Source organism: Myotis daubentonii, chromosome 12 (genome assembly GCF_963259705.1).
Source record: "Myotis daubentonii chromosome 12, mMyoDau2.1, whole genome shotgun sequence".
In the NCBI taxonomy this organism is placed as follows: domain Eukaryota; kingdom Metazoa; phylum Chordata; class Mammalia; order Chiroptera; family Vespertilionidae; genus Myotis; species Myotis daubentonii.
This window is the reverse complement of record NC_081851.1, coordinates 15,326,189-15,352,072: the sequence shown is the minus strand read 5'-3', so window position 1 is coordinate 15,352,072 and position 25,884 is coordinate 15,326,189. Positions and strand designations below refer to the sequence as shown.

At 51.2% G+C, this 25,884-nt stretch overlaps 1 protein-coding gene across 1 annotated transcript in view; it reads right to left on the bottom strand.

Moving 5' to 3' along the window:
* Nucleotides 1-18,294: 18,294 nt before the first annotated feature.
* The window catches only part of LOC132213911 (protein Daple-like), a 142,232-nt gene continuing 134,642 nt past the window's right edge, over nt 18,295-25,884 (bottom strand). Inside the window, 2 exon segments of the mRNA XM_059660791.1 lie at nt 18,295-18,745; nt 18,869-19,008. Of these exon segments, the coding sequence (XP_059516774.1) occupies nt 18,295-18,745; nt 18,869-19,008 (591 nt within the window).

Below are 25,884 nucleotides of genomic sequence, written 5' to 3'. Positions count from 1 at the left end.
ATGTGGAAACCATATGCTGTATGTGATGGTGTGTGGAGGAGGTGCTTAGGTCATGAGAGTGGAGCATTCCTGACTGGCATTCGTGCCCCTTCCACAAAGTGAGGACCCAGTGAAGGGAAGGTTGGCAATGAGCCAGAAAGCAGGCCCTCAGCAGACACTGAAACTACCAGCACCGTGATCTTGGACTTCCCAGCCTGCAGAACCATGAGCAATAAATTGTTGCTTATAAGCCATGCGGTTTATGGTATTTTTGTCATAGCAGCCCAAACACTAAGACAGAGTCACTCTTAGAATTTAGAGTGGCCTGCCGTTCTCTACGGTCATTTCCCTAAAAGCAAACTATCCCTGTATTTCCCTGGCCTGAGGATACAGGGGGCAAAGTTTGATCTGTAGGAATAAGGCAGGAAGGAGCCAGTGAAGTCTCATTTCTTCTCTCTCGGGTGCAAGGAGATTGTCCTGTGTGACTGAGTGGGCACACCTGCCACACAGGTTCTCACCCACTGCCCGCAAAGGGCACGGGAACTTCCCTGCGGTGGCCCGCAGGGCCCTGGGCTGAGCTGCATGAACCTGGGCCTGCACCTGTGCACAGGGCAGAGGGTGGAAGTCCCTGAAGGGCCTGGTCAGGGACGTCTAGTTTGGGTGCTAGAGTGGGAGCTGGAGGAAATGCAAACCCGGCACCCACAGCTGCAGGACTCCTGCCCCCAAGAATCACAGATGCAGCCCCAGCTCTCAGGAGAACACGCCTCCTCCCTGGTGGTTCCATGGGCGGTGACGCTGGGCTTCCAGCCGAGGCCTTTGGGGAAAAGCCCAGTTAATGCTTCCTGTCCTGGGACCCTGCTCCACTTGCTGACCGTCAGGGCCTTGGGTCCGGGAATGGTCAGGCTGTGGGACAGAGACACACCCAGTCAGATCACTCAATGACAATTCAGCGGCCACTTCTCTCAAGTTTCTAAATCCAAAGGCTCCTCGTGCCCACACCCTCCTCACACACACACTGTCACTCAACCCCAAATGGTGGCTTTTGGTAGGACACCCTGGCATCCACCCCACTGATTCTGATCCCATCCAGCCCCATCCAGGAAAACATCTGAAGACAGCAGGAGAGCACATGTCCACCGTGGGGCAAGGACACATTGACGGGTTCCTCACACAGACTGCAGCGCCCATTCAGCTGGAGTTGCTGGCCCTTTGCTCTGTGGGCTCTGCAGCAGCAAGTGGCCCACGGGTCAAGAAGCTCCCTGTGGCCTCTCGGAGCTGAGGACGCCTGCAGCCGCAGCCACAGGAGATCCACCCCACAGTCCTACACCTGCAGGAAACCGAATTCTGCCCACAACTGGGGTGAGATTGGAAGCATCTCCTTTCCTCCTGGACACTCAGGGGAGACCACAGTCTCAGCCAAAACCCTGGTCTTGTGAGCCCCAAATCAGAGGGACCGCTTAACCAGGGGTGGGCAAACTTTTTGTCTTGAGGGCCACAATGGGTTCTTAAACTGGACCGGAGGGCCGGAACAAAAGCATGGATGGAGTGTTTGTGTGAACTAATATAAATTCAAAGTAAACATCATTACATAAAAGGGTACGGTCTTTTTTTATTTTTTAGTTTTATTCATTTCAAACGGGCCAGATCCGCCCTGCAGGCCGTAGTTTGCCCACGGCTGGCTTATGCCATGTCCTGCTCCTGACTGCAGAAGCTGTCAGATAGCCAGGAATGTGTACTAGGTTAGTGATAACAGCAAGGAATATACGCCATGTCCTTTATCAAATCATGTTCTCCGTCCTCAGTTGACTTGTATAGAAGAACCTTCCTATTGGAGAGGGTGCTCATTCATAACACAATTTCCTGAAAGTGAAAGTTACATGTTGCCTGATGGGAGACAGTCCTCTGGGGCTCCCCCATGGTTCTGCTTGTCTTGCACAGAGCACTGTCTGCCCTTGTTCCTTGGTGTGTAGGGAACAGTTTTGGAAGAGCATGTCAGCCTCTGGAACAAAGGGCAGGCTTGCTTTCAGCCCTAGGAGATGCAGATGAGGTCTCCCTTTGAGATGTGGCTGGTCAAGGAGAATGGGCCCTGTCCATGGTGCTGATGTACACTTTGGTCAGGACACTGAAAGCAGACAAGCTCTGAAGGGGTTGGTGGGTTTTGCTTAGCTTATCCTGGTAGACATCTAACTCATGATTCAAGAAAAGTGGTGTTCTTTCATCTGAACTGGGAGTAAAATAGTTGTATCTCGGCATGGATTTCTTGGGTTTATCCTAGTTGGGGTTTGTGTAGCTTATTAAATCTGTAGCTTATGTCTTTTGCCAGATTTTGGGATTTTTCAGCCATTATTTTCTCTATTACATCTGGCTCCAAACTCTCCTCGGGACCTTAGAATAAATAAAATGCAGTCTCCCCTTAAACACAAGATAATAGTCAGAACGAGTTTGTACTCCAAGAGTCCAGGTTGATAATACATATTACTTTAGGGAGAGTTTAAATAAATTCATGTGTATTAGGTGTTGAGGGAGAAGGGAACTTTCGTATGTGGAAAACCACTGGGATGCCCGTGAGATACTGCTATCTGCCTAGCAGTAGGGCCTTGGAGGGCAGTGGATTGAATTTGACCTAAGCTGACATGTTTGGGGTAATTTCTAATTACTTTTAAAGCTTAGTTTTAGAAGTGCGATTCTAAAATACATTTGTTGAAAATAAAAATTGATTATTCCTTTGAAAGATGCCCATTTTGACCATAAATTTTCGTTGTGTTTCATTGTTTTATGTATATTGTGGGGCTAAGTTCTACAGTGGCATTTTAAAGAAATAAGTTGCAGGAAGAATATAATGTACTAGAGGCCCAGTGCACGAAAATCGTGCATGGGGGGTGGTCCCTCAGCTCAGCCTGCACCCTCTTGCAGTCCAGGAGCCCTTGGGAGAAGTCAGCAGTTGGACATCCTTAGCGCTGCCACGGAGGCAAAGAGGCTCCCACCACCACCACTGTGCTCACCAGCTGTGAGGCTGGTTTCTGGGTGAGCGGTGCTCCCCCTGTGGGAGCACACTGACCACCAGGGGGAAGTTCCTGCCCCCAAGTGGTCAGTGTGCATCATAGTGTCCAATCGTTCCACCGTTTGGTCAATTTGCATATTAGACTTTTATTATGTAGGATGGGCCTTGAGATCTTGAAGAAGATGGAAGCATGTATCTGAGTTGTTGCTTTGTCTGTCTGAGGGGCAGGTGAGGGACTACGTGTGAAATGCTCTGACAAGGTCACATGTCCTAAAAGGTCATTGGTACCCGAAATTTCACTGACTTTTCTGATGAATCCAGTTCAGTTCAGATGTATCTCACCTAATGTAATTTATTACTAGTGCAAAGATCTGAGTCTGGGTTCATTTTATTAGTTCCTTTTCTGTTTTATAAATAAGTCCTGTAAAATTTGTTTTTGTTAATCATTTTTAAAGTGATATATGTACTTGATTTTTTTTTGGCATTGCCTAAATGTCCTTGCATTTTTTAAAAAAATTATTAGTGAAGGTATTACAAATGTGTCCTCATCCCCCCCATTAACCCCCAACCTCCGCCCCCGACTCCCCGCCCCACTCCCCGCACACTCATGCTCCCATCCCCCTGTTGTCCATGTCCATTGGTTTGGCTTCTATGCGTGTACACAAGTCCTTTGATTGATCTCTTCCCATTACCCCCTCCCTCCCCAACTTTCCTTCTGGGGATTGATAGCCTGATTGCTGTTTCTCAGTCTTTGGATTGGTCCCTTTTCATCAGTCTATGTTGTTCTTTATAATCCACAAATGAGTGAGATCATGTGGTATTTTTCCTTCATTGACTGGCTTATTTCACTTAGCATAATGCTGTCCAGTTCCATCCATGCCGTTGGAAATGGTAAGAGTTCCTTCTTTTTTACAGCAGCATAGTATTCCATCGTGTAGATGTACCACAGTTTTCTAATCCATTCATCTACTGATGGGCACTTAGGCTGTTTCCAGATCTTAGCTATGGTGAATTGTGCTGCTATGAACAGAGGGGTGCATATATCCTTTCTGATTGGTGTTTCTGGTTTCTAGGGATATCTTCCTAGAAGAGGGATCACAGGGTCAAATGGGAGTTCCATTTTTAGGTTTTATTTTGTTTTTGTTTTTTATTTCTTACAATATTACAAAGGGTATTACATATGTGTCCCTTTTTCCCCCCTGCCCATGACAATCCCCTGGCCTCCCCTACTCCCCAGTGTCTTATGTCCATTGGTTATGCTTATATGCATGCATACAAGTCCTTCGGTTGATCTCTTACCCCACTCCCTCCTGCCCCCCAACCCTCCCCGGCCTTCCCGTTGCAGTTGACAATCTGTTTGAGGCTGCTCTGCCTCTGTATCTATTATTGTTCAAAAGATTATAATGGTCTCTATTATCCATGAATGAGTGAGATCATGTGGTACTTTTCCTTCATCGACTGGCTTATTTCACTTAGCATAATGCTCTCCAGTTCCATCCATGCCGTTGCAAATGGTAAGAGTTCCTTCTTTTTTTTACAGCAGCATAGTATTCCATCCTGTAGATGTACCACAGTTTGCTAATCCAATCATCTACTGATGGGCACTTAGGCTGTTTCCAGATCTTAGCTATGGTGAATTGTGATGCTATGAACGGAGGGGTACATATATCCTTTCTGATTGGTGTTTCTGGTTTCTTGGGATATATTCCTAGAAGTGGGATCACAGGGTCAAATGGAAGTTCCATTTTTAGTTTTTTGAGGAAATTCCATACTGTCTTCCGTAGTGGCTGCACCAGTCTGCGTTCCCACTAGCAGTGCACAAGTGTTCCTTTTTCTCCACATCCTCTCCAGCACTTGTCGTTTGTTGAATTGTTGATGATAGCCAGTCTGACAGGTGTGAGATGTTACCTCATTGTTGTTTTGAATTGCATCTCTCAGATGATTAGTGACTTTGAGCATGTTTTCATGTCTCTTGGCTTTCTGAATGTCCTCTTTTGAAAGGAGTCTATTTAGATCATTTGCCCATTTTTTGATTGGATTTTTTATCTTCCTTTTGTTAAGTTGTATGAGTTCCCTATAAATTTTGGAGATTAGGCCCTTATCAGATATGACATTGGCAAATATGTTTGCCCACGCAGTGGGTTTTCTCGTTGTTTTGTTGATGGTTTCTTTTGCTGTGCAGAAGCTTTTTATTTTGATGTAGTCCCATTTGTTCATTTCTCTTTAGTTTCAAGTGTCCTAGGAGCTGTATCAGTGAAGAAATTGCTTCGGCATATGTCTGAGATTTTGTTGCCTTTGGATTCTTCTAGAATTTTTATGGTTTCCTGTCGCACATTTAAGTCCTTTATCCATTTTGAGTTTATTTTTGTGTATGGTGTAAGTTGGTGGTCTAGTTTCATTTTCTTGCATATATCTATCCAATTTTCCCAACACCATTTATTGAAGAGACTATCTTGACTCCACTGTATGTTTTTGCCTCCTTTGTCAAATATTAATTGAGCATATTGGTACGGGCCAATTTCTGGGCTCTCTGTTCTATTCCATTGATCTATATGTCTGTTCTTGTGCCAGTACCAGGCAGTTTTGAGAACATTGGCTTTTTTAATACATCTTGATATCTGGTATTGAGATCCCACCTACTTTGTTCTTTATCAGGATTGTTGCTGCTATTCGGGGTCTTTTTTTATTCCAGATGAATTTTTGGAGAGTTCGTGCTAGGTCTGTGAAGTATGTCGTTGTTATTTTAATGGGAAGTGCGTTGAATTTATAGATTGCTTTGGGTAGTATGGACATTTTAATGATGTTGATTCTACCAATCCATGAACACGGTATGTTCTTCCATCTGTTTATGTCTTCCTCTATCTCTTTTTTCAACGTCCTGTAGTTTTCTGAGTAGAGGTCTTTTACCTCTTCAGTTAAGTTTATTCCTAGGTAGCTTAATTATTTTGGTGCGATGGTAAATGGGATTTTTTTTTAGTTTCTCTTTCTGAAAGTTCACTGTTGGTGTATAGAAATGCCTCAGATATCTTGGGGTTAATTTTGTATCCTGCTACATTGCCAAATTCGTGTATTAAGTCTAGTAGTTTTTTGATGGAGTCTCTAGTGTTTTGTATGTATAATATCATGTCGTCTGCAAATAAGGACAGTTTTACTTCCTCTTTTCCAGTTTCGATGCCTGTTATTTCTACTTCTTGTCTAATTGCAATGGCTAATACTTCCAGTACTATGTTGAACAGGAGTGGTGAGAGTGGGCATCCCTGTCTTGTTCCTGTCCATAGGGGAAATGGTGTTAGTTTTTGTCCATTGAGTATGATGTTGGCTGTGGGCCTGTCATATATGGCTTTTATTATGTTGAGGTATGATCCTTCTACTCCCATCTTGCTGAGAGTTTTTATCAAAAATGCGTGTTGGATTTTGTCAAATGCTTTTTCTGCATCAATTGATATGCCATATGGGTTTTTTTCTTTCAATTTGTTTATGTGATGTATCACGTTTATTGATTTGCGGATATTGTACCATCCTTGCATCCCTGGGATAAATCCTACTTGGTCATGGTGTATGATCTTTCTGATGTACTGCTGGATCCGATGTGCTAAGACTGAGTTGAGGATTTTGGCATCTATGTTCATGAGGTATATTGGCCTGTAATTCTCTTTCATTGTGTTGCCTTTACCTGGTTTTGGTATTAGGGTGATGCTGGCTTCATAGAATGAGCTTGGAAGTGTTCCTTCCTCTTGAATTTTTTGTAGTAGTCTGAGGAGGATAGGTTTTAGTTCTTCCTTGAATGTTTGGTAAAACTCCCCTGTGAAGCCGTCTGGTCCTGGGCTTTTGTTTGATGGAAGCTTTTTGATGACTGCTGCAATTTCTTCCATAGTATAGGCCTATTGAGATTTTTAGATTCTTCCTGATTGAGTTTTGGAATGTTGTATTTTTCTAGGAATTTGTCCATTTCCTCCAGGTTGTCTAGTTTGTTGGAGTAGAGCTGCCCATAGTATTTTTTAACAATCATTTGTATTTCTTGTGGGGTCTGTTGTTATTTCGCCTCTATCGTTTCTGATTTTGTTTATTTGGGTCCTCTCTCTTTGCTTCTTGGTGAGTCTTGCTAGCAGTTTGTCAATCTTGTTTATCCTTTCAAAGAACCAGCTCTTGGTTTCATTGATTTTCTGTATTGATTTTTTGGTCTCTATGTCATTTATTTCTGCTCTAATCTTTATTATCTCCTTCCTTCTGCTCACTCTGGGGTTTTCTTGTTGCTCTCTTTCTAATTCTTTGAGTTGTAGAGTTAGATGGTTTACTACCATTTTTTCTTGTTTATTGAGATAGGCCTGTAGAGCTATAAAGTTCCCTCTCAGGACTGCTTTCATTGTGTCCCATAGGTTTTGGATTGTTGTGTTTTCATTGTCATTAGTTTCCAGGATGTTTTTAATTTCTTCTTTGATATCATTGGTAACTGGACTGAGAAGGCGAGAGGGTGGCTCACAGGCAGGTCCCAGTGCTGTGGCGGGTTGCTCTGGGCAGCAGCCAGCAGTCCACGTGGCCCTGTGCCAACCCTGCACACTCAGACCGGGTCTTACAGGGTATGTCCCGTGGCCGTGAGTGTCCTACCAGGTGTCCTACCAGTTGATGCGCTGGTTTTAAAAGGACTGACTCTTTCAGCATAAACGCCTCAGCTGGATGACAAGAAGGGTCCCTGAGAGGAACGCGCTGCCACGATGGTCAGGTGTGTGCGATGACGCTGGGTCTGTTTCACTCTTGCAGGTCTGAGCTCCCTCTCTGGAGGCCGCGCTGAGGAAGTTCGATGATGTCTATAGAAAGGGAAGCCAGGCACAGAGGGTGGCAGCTGGCTCACCATCCTTGCACTGTTGTATGACTTCCACCTGGTACAGTCTCTCCGCATCTCCTACATGTTGGAAAAACTGACTGGAACTTTCACAGAGAAAGATAAGGAACTGATCCTGTTCAGGCTGAGAAATGGGGATTTTCATTGAGAAAACACGATGCTATGTCCCTGGCAATGATCAGAGAGACCAGGGCAAAGCCAGCGGGGCAGGCAGCACGTTCCGGGACCAGACCAGGGACGGTGGGTCCCTCGAGCTGCCTCCTAAGTGCCTAAGTGCGCAGATGCTGAGCAGCAGGTGAAATAAGTGGGGAAATGCTGTGGGCCATGCCCTAGCCCATCTGTTATCGTCTGCTCCGGGGATGAAGATGTTTTTATCGTGAGTGTGTGAGCAAACCTTATTCCTTTACTAAAAGTCGGGTATTTTGTGAGTTAAGAATCGATTTAATTCACACTCAACTGTTCATCAAATGTTCACTGAGGAAGGCCGTGTGGCTCGGGGCTCAGGTGTCAGCGACCTGGACTTCTGGCTCAGCAGTGCACAGCAATGTAACCTGAGTCTTCCAAGCCTCAGTTTCCCCTTGTAGAACACAGGGCTGAGCAGAGCTCCTGCCTCTTTTCCTTTTGTGCAGATCAGAGATAGGGGAGGGCAGGGGAGCCCCGAGGGATGTGTGAGGAGTAGGGAGAGGGTGCGTGTGAGGCCCACAGGGGAGCAGGGCAGAGGCCGTTCCAAGGACTTGGGCGTTGATCCTGGAGGCACCTGGAGGGTTCTGAGTGGGAAAATGGCCTGGGAAGGGTTCGTGCTAACGGTCACCGTGGCTACAACCTAGAAGACGGAGGTGGTCAGGCAGGAAGACCCCCTTCAGGGGTCAGAGACGGTGATGGGAGGATTAGCTCTGTGGTAGTGGATGTGGGTGTGGGAGAGGGTGTGGGAGTTGGAACTGACCAGGCGGCGAATGGGTGGGAGGGAAGGTGGGGTCAGCCCATGTTCTCAGCTGAGCCTTTAGTGTACAGCAGTGCATGCAGGAGACACAGGCTCAAAAGGGAGGACGCGACCATCCTGAAACCCGAAATGCTCACTGGGATGTGCTGTGGTCTGAGCCCTCTGATGACGCACAGCCCTTAACATACACAGTGGACACTGTGAATGGGTGGGTGTGATGATGTGAGAATGCTCTCACTGAAAAGTGAATACTTGGGGAAATCTCAGACGGGCTTGTCTGGGAGGTTTCTGAATTGTGCTTGCAACTTTTCTCTCAGTGTGACATTCTTTCCACTTGAAAAGTTAAAGAGTGTACACGCAAGGGGTGGAGAAGGACTGGCCAATGTTGTGGAGAGGAGGGGTGGCTCAGAGCCCAGGGACAGGAGGGAAGAGTGCATGGAGGCAGGGGGAACCAGTGGGAGGACGAGGGTGGAGGGGAGCAGGAGAGGGAAGGGGAGCTCTGTGGGTAGTGGTCCAGGCCCCGGTGGAGGTCTGGCGGGGGTCTGGTGCCGGGGGAGGTCAAAAGGCTGCAGAGGCTGGAGTGGGGATGGTCTGCCTGCGACCATCGGGTTTATCAGCAGTGGTGGCCACGTGCAGAGTTGGTTTGTTTCTTCCCAAGTTGAAGTGATGGCCATTTGAAATGGATGGCTCTCTCTTTCTTTTCTTTATGTTTTTAAGGTTCGCTGTGTGCTGGACACGATGTTGGTTCTGAAGAACATTGACATGCGGAGGATTCCGGGCTGTGAGCCTGAGCCTGTGGAGAAACTGAGGAAATTGCTAAGAGGGGAAGTGAGTTCCCTGTGAACGTGGACCCACCGTGGAAGGGTAGGAGTTAGTTGGAGCCGTGAGTCGAGTGCCCGGCCTGGTCAGCAAGAGTTGCGAGGGATCAAATGGCAGCTGTGTTTCTGCGGTGAGACCCTGTGAGGGGCCCGTGTGCAGTGAGTCCCTGTGAGATCAGCATCCCCCACACTTAGCCAGTGGTGCTGGGCTCGGCTGTGCAGCAGAATCACCATAGACCTTCTGATCACTTTGGAAGAGGGCCCACCAGGACCGGAGGCGTTAGCCCAGCAGGAGAGGGGCTTGTCTATGTAACCTCCCCAGGTATTTTTACTTGGGGCCACAGCAGAGACCCACCGCCCTCTCCAGTCAGGGCATCCTCTACCCTTACTTCTTTGTTAATTTTTTTGAGGAGAATTCTTATTTTACATATACTTTTATTGACTTCACAGAAAACTGGAGACGGAGCGTGAAAGAGAAACGCCAATGATGAGAACCATTGATTGGCTCTCTCCTGGACACCCCGCACTGGGGATGGAGGCCACAACTGGGACATGGGCCCCGACCTGGAAGCCAACCATAACTGCCTGGTTCTGGTTCATAGGTTGACACTCAACCACTGAACCAGGCCGACCAGGCTCGGGTGCCGGTAAACCTGCTTGTATAAAGAAAAGAATGGTATTGCTGGTTTAGTTAGCTTCAAGGTATTCTTTGAAACTATTGGAGAAGTTGCTAAGAATTGATAACTGAAAATTTGAGAATGACTTTCTTCGACCTAATGGAACCCACTTTTTCTTAAATCCTATGGCAAGGATGTGCTTATTGATTTGAGAGAGAGAATCATTGATGCGAGAGAAAAGCATCAATTGGTTGCCTCTCATACACACTCCCACTGGAGACTGAATGCCCAACCTAGGTATTTGCCCTGACCGGGAATTGAACCCACAGCCTTTCCGTGTAGAGAATGATGCTCCAGCAAACTGATCCACACCGGCCATGTCGTGGACCAATTTATAGAAAAGAAAACATTCTGTGACTCCTAACCTTTGTGCATATCCGTGGTCCAAAATACAGCTCAGTCCATGGGAGTTCATGGAACACCTTGATGACTTTGAGTTGATTGAATGAGATGCAATGTGCACAATGTGCTCTTCACTGTGCCAGGCTTGTGCTCACTCTTTTGTGGTTTCACTCGGCCTCATCCTGTTTTCTATCTCATTCTTATGTATTTTCCTTAAAAATAGCGCTAGGTTCATAAATTTTGCATCGTTTCTCTAAAATGTTGGCCCTGAAAACTGGGAGCAGAGAGTTTGAAATTTTATCATCCAGTTTATATCCCTTTGGCATAAGCTCATCAATTCAACTGTTCTTGAAATCTTGATTTGCATAATGATAAATAGTTTTCATTATCTCAAGATTCCTTAAAGTATATGTTATTTGCTGTGTTCTCACTTCAGGTCACTGCATCTATAATTTTGTTTCCAGGTTACATCACATTTCAATGGACATTAATTGAAATCTCATCATGCTGCCGACAAATGAAGGCGGTTAGATTTATGGAATAGCTTCTGTACGAGGAATTGATTGAGATAGTTATGAAAAAGTAACCACTTTAGGTGGGATTTTTTTCAGTTTTGTTCTTTTGTTCGGGGCAGGACTAGACTGTTGGGGACTCGCTATGATTACAAGGAATATTGATGGTGCTCTGTTAACCATGATTGTTCTGTTCTAATGAGGGAAATCACGTTCTGATCTGGTGGAGAGTTGTCCGCCCTGGGACATGGGAGCTAACAAGGGAATGCAGGCCACCCTCCTTTCTGAGAAAGGCCTAGATCAGCAACCTCATTGCCTGTAATCTGGTCCCGGAGCCACCCGGCCTCTTCCAACCCCCAGCCCGAGTTGCCTGTAACCTGTAACCACTATACCTTCCTACTTTCCCAGGCCAGAAATGTCTGCTTTCCCATGGGATCTTTGTCCTTCAACCCAAGATAAGCAGCTGGCTTATCGGGGGTGGGGGACAGGGGGTAGAGCAGACGTTTGTGGGTGACCTGCTGCTCTCTCCTTCTGCTGCATTCATGGAATAAATGATCTCAGCCCTGTCTCTGCTTCATTGGCTCAAGGAGTGACCAGCAGCCCGGACCCATTGCTTGTCCAGATTCACTTTCAGTAATTTTATAACAGTCATTGGAGCTGGATCATGAATCGAAATGCTAATCAGTACTCTCCCCCTCACACCCAATCTAAGTCCAAAGATTTCATCTACTTTAAACAATTTAAATTTATCTTAAATTAAGAATGAGATTTTAATTAACACAAGTAAAACATTACTAGTTTAGAAATAATTGATTGGCAGCCTAAATGTTTAAATTCTGTTCCGAGAGTGCCTGTATATTTGTTCTCTAAATGTCTTTCTTGCATGTGCTAATTTAGAACTCCTTGCACAGAAAGCTATATACAAAGTCCTTTTGTTAAAATATTTTCCAGTCTGGCCGGCATGGCTCAGTGATTGAGTGTATCACTATGACCAGGAGGTCACCATTAGATACCCAGTCAGGGCATATGCCCTGGTTGGGGGCTTGATCCCCATTATGGGGCGTGCAGGAGGCAATTGATCAATGCTTCTCTCTCATCATTGATGTTTCTTTCTCTCTATCTCTCCTTTCCCCTCGGAACTCAATAAAGATATATTTTTTAAAAAATATATAAAGTATAGCCCTAGCCAGTTTGGCTCACTGGATAGAGGGCTGACCTGGGGATTGAAGGGACCCAGGTTTGATTCTGGTCAAGAGCATGTACCTTGGTTGTGGGCACATCCCCAGTGGGAAGTGTGCAGGAGGCAGCTGATCGATGCTTCTCTCTCATCAATGATTCTAACTCTCTATCCCTCTCCCTTCCTCTCTGTAAAAAATCAATAAAATATATATTTTTAAAAATATATATGTATATAAAATATTTTTCAAATATATAGCTTTACTTTGTTCATTTTTCTTATAAACTACACATTAGTGAGTGGTCTGTCAAATTGTTTTTTAGGCAATTGACTGGTGGACTTGAGGGGTCTTATGTATGAACTATTGACAGTCGATGGGGAGAATTTCCGAGCTGGGCTCTGTAGGTAAGACTTCACAAAATAAAATGATTGTGTTGTTCCCTGAAAGGAACAAATCAAATTTCTGTAATGTGGCAGATGGGAAGAAAATAATTTTTTGAAACATAGACAGACATATCAGAATGAAGTGGTTAATTTCCATTTATAATGGTATAGGATCTATAAACATAACCTTTATGTTTCTTTATATTTTATGTGCCAGATAGATCTTAATCTTCATGGGGAGAGTGTCCTAATTTTTGTGTATTCCTAAAGCAGTTAGCATGGGGCATGAGCCTCTGGCAGAGCCGTTTAGAATGCTGGGCCTAGAGCAGTTTGGTTGGGGGGCCAAGGAGACAGTGGAATGTTAGGTGTGGAGTCGGTGGGCGTGGAGTCGGTGGGCGTGGAGTTGGAGGGTGCTGAGTCAGTGGGTGCGGAGTTGGTGGTGCGGAGTTGGTGGTGCGGAGTCGGTGTGAATTGTCTGTGTGTGAAGAGTCGGTGTGAAGAGTTGGAGTAAGAAGAGTCGGTGGTCGTAGAGTCGGTGAGTGCAGAGCCTCTTCCTGTGTGAGAAGGGACTGTCCCTGCCTCCTTCTCAGGGCTCTTGTGAGGAGTGAATGTGCAAAGACAGAGGGCACCTGGCGCAGGGCCGGGGATGGGCAGAGAGACAGTGCCCGGGTGACTCCCAAGTCTGTGAGCAAACCCTTCCCGCTGCCAGGCTTTGATCAGAACCGTGTCCACTGGCGGCAGGTCCACGGCTTCCCTTCTACCAAGAACCTTGGGTTCTGGCTGGTGCGGGAAAGTGAACACAAGATGGAAAAGCAGGAGCTACCGCCCACTCCCAGTTGTTAGAACCGTGTGTGGGGCCAGCTTTGGGAAACTGCCACCGAGAGCAAGGGACACGTCGGGTGCATGCGTGTTCCCAAACTGTGAAGGCGCTCGGGGGAGACTCAGCCCAGTGGTTCTGGGAGGGCTCCTGGGTGGGAGCAGAGATGAGGGGAAAGAGCTGACCGGCTCCCGGTGTGTGCTGGGCCCTGGGACCGGAATAGGCCCCGCGGACTCCTCCCCTGAGGGGGCCTGCGAGGGACCAGCCATGGCGTCCCACACCCAGCATGTGCCTGACACCCAAGGGCCCATAGTACCGTTTGCTGTGCCTTAGCCCTCGTTTCCGGGAAACTGCCCAGGGCTGTTGGTTTTCCAAGAGGTTGTGTGTGACCTGTTCACATAGGAACTGGGTGTTGAACAAAAACTCACCAGAACAGCCATTTATTTCCAGCTCCCCGATCAGCGGACTGACCGTGGAATTGAGAGGCCGAGGCTCAGCCCTCACACCCGGGATAGATCTTAGCCCCACCCCTTCCTTGTTAGGGAAACGGGCTCAGGGAAGTCCCGCACCTGTCAGCAGGTGCGCTCGTCCAACCAGACGAGGCTGTACATGTCAGACACTCTCGCATCCTGTGTACAACAGATGGGGGCCACTTTAGGTTTATGTGGTGCCCTTCTCTGATTTTCTGCTACTGGGCGGGGGCTGCTGCCGACACAGTGACCTGCTACCAGCGAAGAGTCATATGCTAAGCTCAGTGGCTTAAGTGGGCAGCAGTGAAGGCCCTCAAAAGAGGCAGGGCCTGCCCGGCCGGGCCAATGCCCAGGTCGTGGGCTCCATGCCCAGGGGTGGCTTTGGGTAGCAGACGATCAATGATTCTCTCTCATCATTGATGTGTCTATCTCTCCTTCTCCTTTCCTCTCTGAGATCAATAAAAGTATATTTAAAAGAAATTATATATATATATATATATATATATATATATATATATATATATATATATACACACACACACACACTAGCGGCCCAGTACACAAATTCGTGCCCCATAGGGGTCCCTTGGCCTGGCCTGCGGGAATTTGGCTGAAACTGGCTCTCTGACAGCCCCTGAGGAGTCCCGGATTGCGAGAGGGCATAGGCGAGGCAGTGGGACTCCATTGGTGTATGATGAGGGCGGGGAGGGACACAGGAGGTTGGCTAGTGGGGAGGGAACCTGGGAGGGCCCCAGGGAATGTCAGGCCTGTCTAGTTCAGCCCCAATCAGCCAGACCCCAGCAGCAAGCCAACCTGCCAGTTGCAGCGTCTGACCCCAGTGGTCGTCAGTGCACGTCATGGCAAGCTGGTGAGTGGCCTTAGCATATCATTCGTGTATTATGCTTTCATTGGTTGAATGGATGACCGGACACTTAGCATATTAGGTTTTTATTCTATAGGATGTTAAAAAAAAACAAAAACAAAAAACAAACGGATAGGGCTTGACTGCCGTGTTGCTTTCTCTAAGGATGGATGTAGGTGGGTGACTGGTAATAAGGGTCTCTGCTGGCAACTAGGATGTGGGCCGAGCTGTGATTTGGGAGTCCCTACGGCCTTTCCAAGACATGGTACACCAGCAAAGGGGCCTGAGAGCCGCCCGTCCTCCTGTCACCTGCGTCACAGCCCTGTGCTGTGCGTCACTTTGCTCAGACACCACAGAGGCCTCATGGGTCTTCATCACCTACCACTGGGTCAGCATGTTTTTAGTGGCTGTAGGTCTCCCAGCAGGACCCTGTGTTGGAGTCCCTTCTGTGCAGCTGTGCTCTAGGAAGTGAGCAGGTGCATGGAGGCCCTTCATCCTGGGGAATGAGGGTAGCTGTACTGGGGCGGGGCGGGGCAGGCCAGCGGGTTCCATGGTGCGCATCCTCACCCCACCCCTCTTCCTGCATTAGGATCGTGAACACATCCCCCAGCAGTTCCTTGAGGAGCTGCTGGGGGACATCATGGCCCTCGAGGCTGAACAGGTCCAGAGGAGGAACCAGCCCGCCCACCAGAGCTGGGAGCCGGAGCTGCTGATAGAAGGTAGGCAGCAGCCCCTGGCGCCGGGGAGCCAGCCTGGCTGTGTCTTCTCCCTCACCCAGGGAGCTGAGCCCTTGGCTATGAATCTCCTGGGAAAGCCCACCCTCAGCCCAAGTCAGTAGGGTGTGATTCAGGGGCCATTTGGGACCGTTTCATCGCCATTCTCCCCAAGGGGAACATGAGGGGCCTGGCAGCCTCGAAGTCAGGACATGAACTACAAGTAAGTGTTGACAGATTTCTCAGCGCCCGTGTGGACAGTCCCGGGAGCTTCCAGATGAGAGCACGCTGACCCCAGAGGCTGTCTTAGATCTGTCCTTGGGGGATTGAAAGCTCTGGATGGCAGGAGCTTCCCCACTGCTCACTCACCTGCATTATAACAGAGGCCTGGGCTGATTTCCTCCGTTCATGTCCACCTCGGGCAGATGGGTGCAGTCTGCTCTCTGTCTCCCTGGGCAGGGGATGCTCAGTGACCTCTCCTCCCGAAGGACCTCACCCACGGGTGGCAAGTCCTCAACACACGCGCCCCAGATCCACTACCCCCCGCAGACATACTGGTCAATTGCCGTGCCTCCCACTCCCCAGCTGAGCCACCCAGACCCCCCCACTCTGACGGCTGGCCCGGACCATGCCAGGTCTTTGCCGTCTCTGTAAGTGTAGGAAATCCTTGACTGGACAGTCAGGTTAGAACTCGGTAAAAAGTGGTTCCAGCAGTTCCACCGTCTTGAACTTCTGCTTTGGCCTCTCCACGGTCACCTGCCTTCTTCTTAAGCTCTGGATGGCTCCCCTACCGACCCCCAGCTGAGCCAGCACAGGGGCCACAACCAACAGCGACAGCACCTTGTGAACGACACCCAGCTGACCATCCCCGGCCCTCACACCTAGGCCTCGGTGTGGGGGGGTGGTCGCCTGGGGGGATGGTCCTCTCGGGGCCAGAGTCAGAGAGGGGAAGTGGAGGCCCTGGAAGATGGGCTCTGACTGCATTTTGCTCTTCAGCCTGCACGCGGATCACCGATTTGGAGGAGAATACCCATGCCCTCCAGGGCACAGTCAAGACACTGCAGGAGGAGAACCAGCAGCTCCGGAAAGAGGTAACAGCGTGCGGTGTCCGGAATAGACGGGCAAGCCGGTGGCCAGGTGTCCCGTGGGGTGACAGGTTTGGGGCTTGCTCTCAAGCCAAGTTCACTCTGTGACCTGACTGTGGCACGGGCTGGGTCTTTGGCTCTGCAGCTGGAAGAGTTGGGGACCCAACTCACCCAGGACGAGGCCAACAGCCAAAAGGAAGAGCTGGAGGGAGAACTCCAGTCTAACATCGCCAACACCGTGAGGCCCTCCAGGGCCACGCAGGTAGGCCCTCCAGAGCGCATGTCCCCCTGGCGCCCCTGCCTGCCCGAGGGAGCCTCCGGGATCACAGCCGTGTCCTGGTCATTGATCAGTGATTCCTGGGTGACCAGTTCCCTCGCTCAGCTGCAGCTCATACCAGCCATTCTCAGCCGCTGCCGGCCGCGGGGGCAGGTGTTGCCTCCCAGGGACACTGGCCATCATGGTGGTGGTTGACAGGACTGAGGGGAGGAGGAGGTCGGTGCTGCTGGCTGTGCCCAGTGGATGGTTGTTCCGTAAATATCAGGGTCAGTTGGCTGCTAGTGTTGTTCAGATATTCTGTATCCTGACTGATGTTCTATGTAATTTTTCTTTTTCTTTTATTTTAAAAATATTTTTATTGATTAAGTTATTATTTTTTAATGTGATTAATCACTATGCTTTTATTATGTTCAATTTGTAACAATGAAATTCGGGGTCACCACAACATGAGGCACTGTATTAAAGGGTCACAGCATTAGGAAGGTTGAGAACCACTGGTCTAAGGTTTATTTCGACCTCAATTGCTGGCCCCTACCTAGCCTGGCCCTGTTCCGGGCTTGGGCAGGAGGCAACCAACTGATGTGTTTCTCTCACATCGATTCTTTCTTTCTTTCCCTCTCTCCCCCACCCTCTCTAAACATCAAATATCCTCTCGGGTGGTAAACGTGGTCGGGGGTGAATGTTCTTGAGCATCTCCAGGAAGGCCTGCGGGGATGCTGCCTCCACATTTTGGAAGGTGTTCTGGACTCTGCCAAACAGGATGAAGGATTTCTCCTCCAGATCATGAACCCCAAGTGGTTCTCATCCAACAGGATGACGACTCCAGGGTAGCGCCAGTTTGAGGGACATACGGGAACAGTTTCCACGCCATAGAAACACATCCTGCAGGTCCGGGGGTAGTTCTGGTCCCTTGGGCTCATGCCCACAGGCAGAACAAATGGGACAGGCTGCTCCTCTGCAGCTGCAGCCTCGGACTCCCCGACGCTGGGCTGGGCAGGGCTCTGCCAGCCATGGCCCTCGCTTTCCTCGGACCCTTCTTCTTCTTGCTGCTGCTGCTGCTCCCTGAGCACCTGCTCCTCCATCTCCCGGACCACGCTGGAGAGCTCGTGGAAGTCGCGGAAGATCTCGCCATCTCGCAGCTCGATGCGGCGCGTGAGGTGGATCTCTAATATGCGGAATGTGATTCCCGTGATGTGCGTGAGCCTGGCACACTTCCCGTGGAAGCTGAGCATGAAAATCATGAGGCCCAAGCGATCGCATTTGCCTTAGAAGAGGCCTGGCCTGATGAGGTCGTCCTGATGGCTGGGCGGGAGGTAGAGGCGGAGGTAGGTCTGGCAGTGATGCCGCACTGTGACATTCCATATCAGCGCTGTCTGGAATTCCTCCCTAAGCCGCATTGGTCAATCCCTTGGGTGGTCTCTCTTCTTGCACTGGCTGGTGAGCCTATCCTTCCGAATCTGCAGGTGGCGGCGGTGGGGCCTATGGTGGCGGCCTTCCATGCACTCCACCTTGGCTGATTTCCGCTCCTTCAGGCAGATTCGGAACGCGGGCTTGAATTGCATTGGGCCGTCCACATGGGTGTTAAGACAAGGCCTGTAAGTCCAACCAGTAATGCCTAAGCCGTCCACCGCTACATACAGCAGTGTTTTATAGAGCTCAATATCTCGCCCCCACAAACCCAAAATGTGTCTGTATGGCTGGAACAGCTTGGCATAGACTTCTTGGTAAGAGGTACCTACTGCCCCCAGATTCTGCAAAGTTTCACAAACGCCAACCTCCTCCCGGCAACGCCTTCTCCAGATGTTGTCGATGTGCAGGATGCGGCGGAATTTGGTGCAGACCTGGGCCAGGCTGGCCAGGTCGGTGACGGGGAGCGAGGCGAAGATAACCACCAGCATCTCCACCCACAGGTCCTGCAGCTAGCAGTGCGGAGGCGGCCTGGGGCTCGCGATTCTTCCACTCCCCATCCAGCACCCCGCTGCGGCGTCCGCCTCAAGGTGCTTTTCTGCCATGGCCAGCTTGCCCTTGGCCGCTGCCTTCTCAGCGTGGCGCTCGCGCTTCTGAGGACACCGCTTGCCCTCGGCCTTTGCTGTCTCAGCCGGGCCCTGGCGCTCCTGAGGACACCCACATCCCCGCGAAGAGCCCAAGCCACAGAGGCAAGCACACTCCTCCATGCCTCCTTGCTTACCAGCCACCACAGTCGATTAAGTTATTACATATGTGTCCATATCCCCACATTACCCACTATTGGTGGGGGGAGGGAACTCATGCTCTCAGCCTCGTGTTGTCCGTGTCCATTGGTTAGGCCTATATGCTTGCATAGAAGTCCTTTGGTTGATCTCTATGTACTTTAAAAAAAATAGGCTTTTACATGTGGTCACAGAGGGCAGCCAAGGAGCTGATCCAGAGAGCGGGCATCCTGTGCCCCTAAAGGTCCCGACTGTGGAGAGGGCACAGGGCTCTTGTAGCACCATGTGGGACCGGCCAGCGCAGTTCCTTCAGTGCTGGGAGAACCGCACTCAGCACGGCTGGTGCTGCCTGCCCCGAGGGTCCCTGCTCTTTTGGGGTCTGCACTTGCCCTGCTCTTGGCCCCTCACTGCGTGTGGGGGTGGTGCAGGGATACGGGGTCTGTTGCTCCCCGGGGCCTGCACCCAGTGAGGCATCCTCACCTTTTCCCTCTGGGCAGGAGGAACCTTCCAGTCTGGGTCCCCAGAACCAACAGGGGGCCGAGGAGAAGGAGCTGGCGGAGCCGGGGGAGCAGGAGAAGCAGCTGCCCGAAGTCCAGGAGGCCCTGAAGCAGGAGCAGGAGGCCAAGGCCCTTGCCGCCACCGCCAGAGAGAATGAGAGGCTGCGGCAAGAGAATGAAAGGTAACCGCCCCGCCCCTGCAGCGGCATCTGCCCCCTTTCATTCACACCAACTCCCTCAGCTCCCGCTGAGCTCAGCTCAGGTGAGTCCCCTGGTCATGGTGCCCTTTCACCCGCCCTGTCACGGTCACAGCTGATGGTCAGGAGGGAAGGGCCTCCAGCTGGTGGCTGGGATGGAGCATCGTCCAGGTGTGGGGGACCGCCCCTCCCACATGGATGATGGTGATGACTGTGTTGGGCACGGGCATCTTCATCCTCTCTCACCAGCCATTCCAGAAGGACATATGCTTGCTCCACGTCATTCCCGCGTTCCCTGTTGGCGAACTCACCTCCTCGCTGAGATGCACTTGTTACCCCCCCATTGGTCCCCATGGCCTGTCAGGGGCCTGTCCATCGGGCGAGATCCTGGAATCGCCTGATGTGCACATTTGCAGCTGCGGTTGAACAAGGCCTCTGACTCCTGCCTGTTTCAGCTCTCACACTGCACACGAGCGTCCCTTCTGTGGTCCATGGAGTGCCATGGAGTCCTCTTCTCTTGCTTTTTGGTGGCGATTTCGCTGTTTGGAACGGCCCCCAGATGGAGTGCTGCAGTGCTGTCTAGTGTCCCAAGTGCACGCTGCGCTGGGCCTCAGGGAAAATATCCGAATGGCACATGAGGGTTGTTCAGGCCCGAGGTCTGGTGCTGTTGGCTGTCCCAGTGAGCATATGGCACAAAGCGTCCTTATGTCTTGATTGGTTGACAGAAATGTGGTCAGAGACTCACAGGAACTGGAGGGGACAGTTGCAGTCTACACTGCTCAGTGCTCGCGGGGGCTCCATAGGACAGTATACCGTGAATCCTGAGAATTGACTGCGTTTTTATCCTTCTTTTCAAACAGATGAGGAAAGAGGCTCAGAGAGATTCAATAACTTGTTCAGGCCAGTCCTGCGTGTAGTGGCCCAGTCAGGACTCAAATCCAGGTCTTGTCTCAGCCCAGTGGCCTAACCACGTGAAGCCTTCCTTCACACAGCCTTGTTTTAATATGTTTGGAGCTAAAAGTCAGGTGCCTGCGGGGCCAGGCAGGTCCAGGAGGTGGGGAGAGAGTGTCCGCGGCAGGGCAGGCCATCCTGGAGAATACACACCCTCTGAAGGCGGTCAGCTGCGGGGCGGACCCGGGCTGCCAGGCCATCCTTTTGTTTCTACTTTTTTATTCTTCTTATTATTTAATCCTCATCCCAGGATACTTTTTCCATTGCCCTTCTGAGAGAGAGGGACGGAGGGAGGGAGGGAGGGAGGGAGGGAGGGAGGGAGGGAGGGAGGGAGAGGGTGAAACAGCGATGGGAGAGACACATCTATTGGATGCCTACAGCACACACCCCTCTATGCCGGGGAGCAATCCCACAGCCCAGGGACATGCCACTGGGAATTCAACCCGTGACCGTTCCGGACACAGGCTGATGCTATCACTGCTCAGCTGCCCCTGCCAGGGCCTTTGCTTGATGCTTTCTCCCCACCCTCCCAGAATCTCGGTAGCTGAATGTTGATGTGAAACGGAACATTTTTAGAAATATTGAATAACTAATTAATTTAAATTAAATCACGGAGACTGTGTGGGCCTCACAGGGCCCATCTGTGTTCACATGGAGTCCATGAGCCTCTGGTCATTGAGATTTCAGGTAGAACCCTTACCCCTGGAAAGCCAGTCGGGTAATTATGCCAATGAAAATGATGATGATGATGTCAGTGGCTTTACATAATGCTCCAGAATCTCTTATTTGTGTCAAGAGTTGGGATCAGAAAGGGACTTGGAATTGGGGAGAAGAGCTGGGCAAAGGCAGAGTTTCAGAGCAAAGATGTTCTGATTCCATGTTTTTCAAAAGTGTTTCAGTCGAAGAACCCTTTTTCCCAGGAGGCAGACGTGCAAAGCCTTCCACGGGAAGGATTTTTCACAGGCTGCTCTGTTGAATTGTGTCCGAGCCTGCCTGTCCTGTGTCCCAGCCCAGAGTGTGGCAGCTGGGGTGGCCGCATAGAACCCCAACGGACACAGTTTAAGAACCTCTGAATGTGCTCAGCCCTCATTTCCCAGGGGACAACCTGAGGCCCAGAGAGGACGGGGGTGTGATTGAGGTGTCCATGGGACAGAGGCTGGGAGTGCTCCTGACCCTGGGCCGTGTGGCTCTCCACCCGCAGGCTCACTTCCTGGACTGAGCTGCTTCAGGCGGAGCAGGAGGAGCTACGCACCCACATCCAGGAGCTGCAGGCCTCCCTGGAGGAGGTGCAGCGGAAGAGGCGGATCTTGCAGGCCGAGTACCGAGACCTGAAGGCAGAGCAACTGCCCAAGGAAATCTTGCTCACTAAGCTGAGCATGCAGTGTGAGGTGAGGCCGGGGGCTGGTGGCCCTCAGGACACCGGGCCTGAGCCCGGGCTGACAGCCTGGGGCTCAGCCAGGTCCGAGTGGGTCCTCATTGGCACCTGTGCCCAAAGACTAGGTGGGAATGTCACCCAGAGGCCGAGAGGAAGCCAGAGGCATTTAACGGGGACAAGCACCTTGGCTGGTGGGGATGTGTTAGAAAAGACCTCTCAACAACCTTTGCTTTTGTATTTTTTAAATCTATTTTTCTTGATTTGAGAGAACAAGGGAGACGGAGAGAGAGATAGAAACATCTCTGAGGACAAAGAATCGTGGTTCCGCTGCCTCCTGCACCACCCCTGCGGGGTTCCAGCCCACAACTTGGGCATGTGTCCTTGACCGGATTCGAACCTGGGACCTTTTGTTTGCAGTCCGATGCTCTCTCCACTGTGCTAAACTGGTTAGGGCCTGACCTTCCCTTTTCGCAGGGCCGGGGGGCGTGCATGGAAGCAGCTAAGTGCTGTTTTCATTCTGTCCTCGCGGCTGAGCTCTTTGCTCTGTGCTCCCCGTGTCATCTCACTGAATTCTCACAATGCTTTTGTGAGCTGGTGCCCATCCTCATCCTCTGAGGTTGGGTCTGAACTCAGTTTGTTTGAAGCCAAAGCTTGGGCTTTCCCGCCACTCCAGCCCAATGATGTTCTGGGTGGAGAGTTGAGCAACCTCAGCCCCGAGTTCCTATCCAGCCCGGCATTTATTTTTCTGATGTCAGAGAGAGGAAGGGAGAGGGGGAGAGGGATGGGAACTTCAATGATGAGAGAGAACCTCTGATGGGCTGCCTCCTGCACGCCCCCTACTGGGGATCAACCCCTCATCCTGGGCGTGTTCCTTGACCAGGCATCTCTTTTGTGAACTCCTGGTGCATGGGGGGCCGCTCCACCACCTGAGCCACACCCTTTGGGCTGCTTCCTAATGAGATACTTTACATTCTTTTGAAAAATGGCTGTCAAGTCCTCAGAGCCTCTTGTACATTTTGCACTGATGGTGCCTCTGTGCCCAGACTGGCTGTGTTTTCAGTGCTCAGTGGCCACATGTGGGCAGGGCTGCACGACTGGCCGGTGCACTCGGCCATCCCCATGTCATTGGCTGTGTTGGTCCTTGCGACTGGTGAAGCTCATGCCGCAATGGCCATGTTCATGCACGTGGCCCTTTTCTCCTTTTGGGAGCAGCTTCCCAGCAGTGGAGTCACAGGGGCTCGTGGTGTTGAGGACATTGTTGATCTGTGTTTCAGTCGCTCACCCGTGCGAAGAAGGACTGGCAAGAGGATAAATGTCGCCTGAGGAGGGAGATAGACACCTTGCAAGAGCTGAACCAGAGCATCCTGGACGCATGTGACCAGCACTGCACTGAGAACGTGTAAGGGGGAGGGGTGACCGACACCTGTCCTCACAGGGCTGCGGGCTTCCAGCTCCACACCCAGGCCTCCACATTCTGGGCAGAGAGCCCGCGGGCCAACTGGTGTCCCCAGGGCAAGGGAACAGACCATCTTCCCAGTGCACCCTGCTCTCCTTTCCCCGGAATGGCTCTAGAATTCTGCAAGGAGTGGTGGTTGGATTTTGCTGGCTTCAACGACATGGCCCACTGCCTCCCGCTTCTTAATCTGCTTTTGGAATTAAGCTCAGTTTAAAAATGATGACACAGGTACAGAGAGGTACCTAGGGAAGCCATCCAGTCGTGGGTTGAGCCCGTTCTCTGTCTGATTTCCGCTTGAGGGGCTGGAGAGAGGGATGTGGGTGCGCCGCGGTTGTCCTCCCTCTGCTGACACGACATGGACCTGGCTGTGGCGGAGGCCCTGCGAGGTGCACAGAACCAGTGACCTGGTGGCCACGCACCCGCAGGGGTGATGGCATGTGAGCAGAGCTGTGTGCCCAGCAGAAAGATGTTGAGGAGCTCCAAGGTGGCGGAGAAGGAAGCGTGGTGTGGGAATTGGGGTTCTACAGCTGACCCGGATGGGGACAGGGCTAGCCGGGGGGGGGGAGATGGGGGGATGTGAAGGTGGAGCACGGGTGGTCGGGGTGCAGGGAAGGTGCAGGCAGTGGTAGGAGGGAAGGCTGGAGCAGGGGGCACTCAGATGGGAAAGGCCTCCATGCCTTGCTAAGGAGTCAGATTCCCTGGGAGTGAGTGTTTATGGGAGGCTGGTCTAAGGGCCGAGGGAGCTGCCAGAGAGGAGGCAGGAGGAAGAGGCTTGGTGCTGGAAACCTTGGGGTTGGAAGTCAAGTGACCCGAGATGCATCTGGTGGGCCCAGGGTGGTCTTCACCCCTCGGTGCTGAGCTGCAGGCCTGTCCTTCCTTGTGATGGGGAGTGGCTGGCCATGAGGGACAGAGGGACATGGTCACAGTGGCCACAGGGGCACTGACCCAGCCCCCCGGGGTCACGGTGCTGCTTCACTTTTCTCCCGGATTCTTCTGCTCATCTACAGCTGGCTTGCCACCTACCCAGGATGGTTTACAGGGAAAGCCACACTGTAGGTTGGGGTGGAAATGACCGTGGCCTGAGTTGGCTCTCTACAGCGCAGCGGGTCCCAATGACCAGCAGAGGTTGGGTAGGTGCCAACTAGAAGCATGGGGGCCTGGTACCCAGGGGGATGATCTGATGATGGTTTTGCATTAAACAGTGTGTGCAGGAGGCCAGGGAGTGGGCAGGCTTCCTGAGCTGTTCCGAGTGGAGTCTTCCCAGCCCGGGGCGGGTTGGGGGCCTGTCTTGTGTGAATTTGTGCGCCTAGCGGTGGAGGTCGGTCAGAGCCAGATGGGAAAACGCTCTAGCATAAGGCCCAGCAGCACGGCTGAGGGAAGAGAGGAACACAGACTAGAAGAACAGATGCCGAGCCAAGGCCTCTGGGAGCAGGTCAGGGTCGGTGGTCCTGGGCCCAGCGGTTTGCGAGTCATGGCTTTTCACAGCTGCTCACTTCACGGTGAACTCTCAGAAAAGCCCGTGTCTTAGGTGGGACCTCGGCAGCCTCAGGGCCAAAGGAGCCTGAGCTGCTGCCTTGATCCAGGGGACTCATGTTCAAGCAAGGAAACCAGGGTCTCTGCCGTCAAGGCGCACGGGTTTGCCATCCTGAGTTGCACATGGTTCGGGGCTTGCTCTCCTGAGATGAGGTCCAGCCTGCTCCTTGGTGCTGCAGCAGGTCTCCTCACGTGTTAGGGTTCCCGGACCCACGCCACAAGCTCCCCTCCCCATCTTCCCCACTCGGCGAGCTTGACGGTCATGAGCACCGTGATGCCCGAGTCCCAGGAAAATGCCGGCCCTTCTGGGCCAGGTTCCAGCCGGGGCCGATGAGTCCATTTACACGTTTTATATAAAACCAGACTGTTCTTCTTTGTCCTCTGTTTCCAGTGACACCCGGCAGACTATGCCTACAGGAGAGGCGGAAGAGGACAGAATTGGGGAACCTCAGGAGGCTCAGTGTCCTGCTCCTAGGAAGTGAGTTGATTTCAGCAGCAGGAACTTCAACTCAGAACAGGAAGCTGCTCTTTCACGAGTGGGGAAAGCCATGTGGAGCAGTGACCAGTGTGTGGGGGGCCCGCACCTTCCCCTCTATGGCAGGTCCCCTGTGCGCACCTCCCTCCCAGCTCTGAAAGAATTTAGAGTTTCTTTCCGGCCTTCCTCGGGGTTATCCTCTGAGGGATGGCAAATGCCAGCTGCCATGTCCTGTTGAAGGGGCAGAGAGTCTGGATTAGAGCCACTGAAGCAGGACTATCAGGCTGTGTCTCCAGGTTTCAGGACCTAGAAAGCCA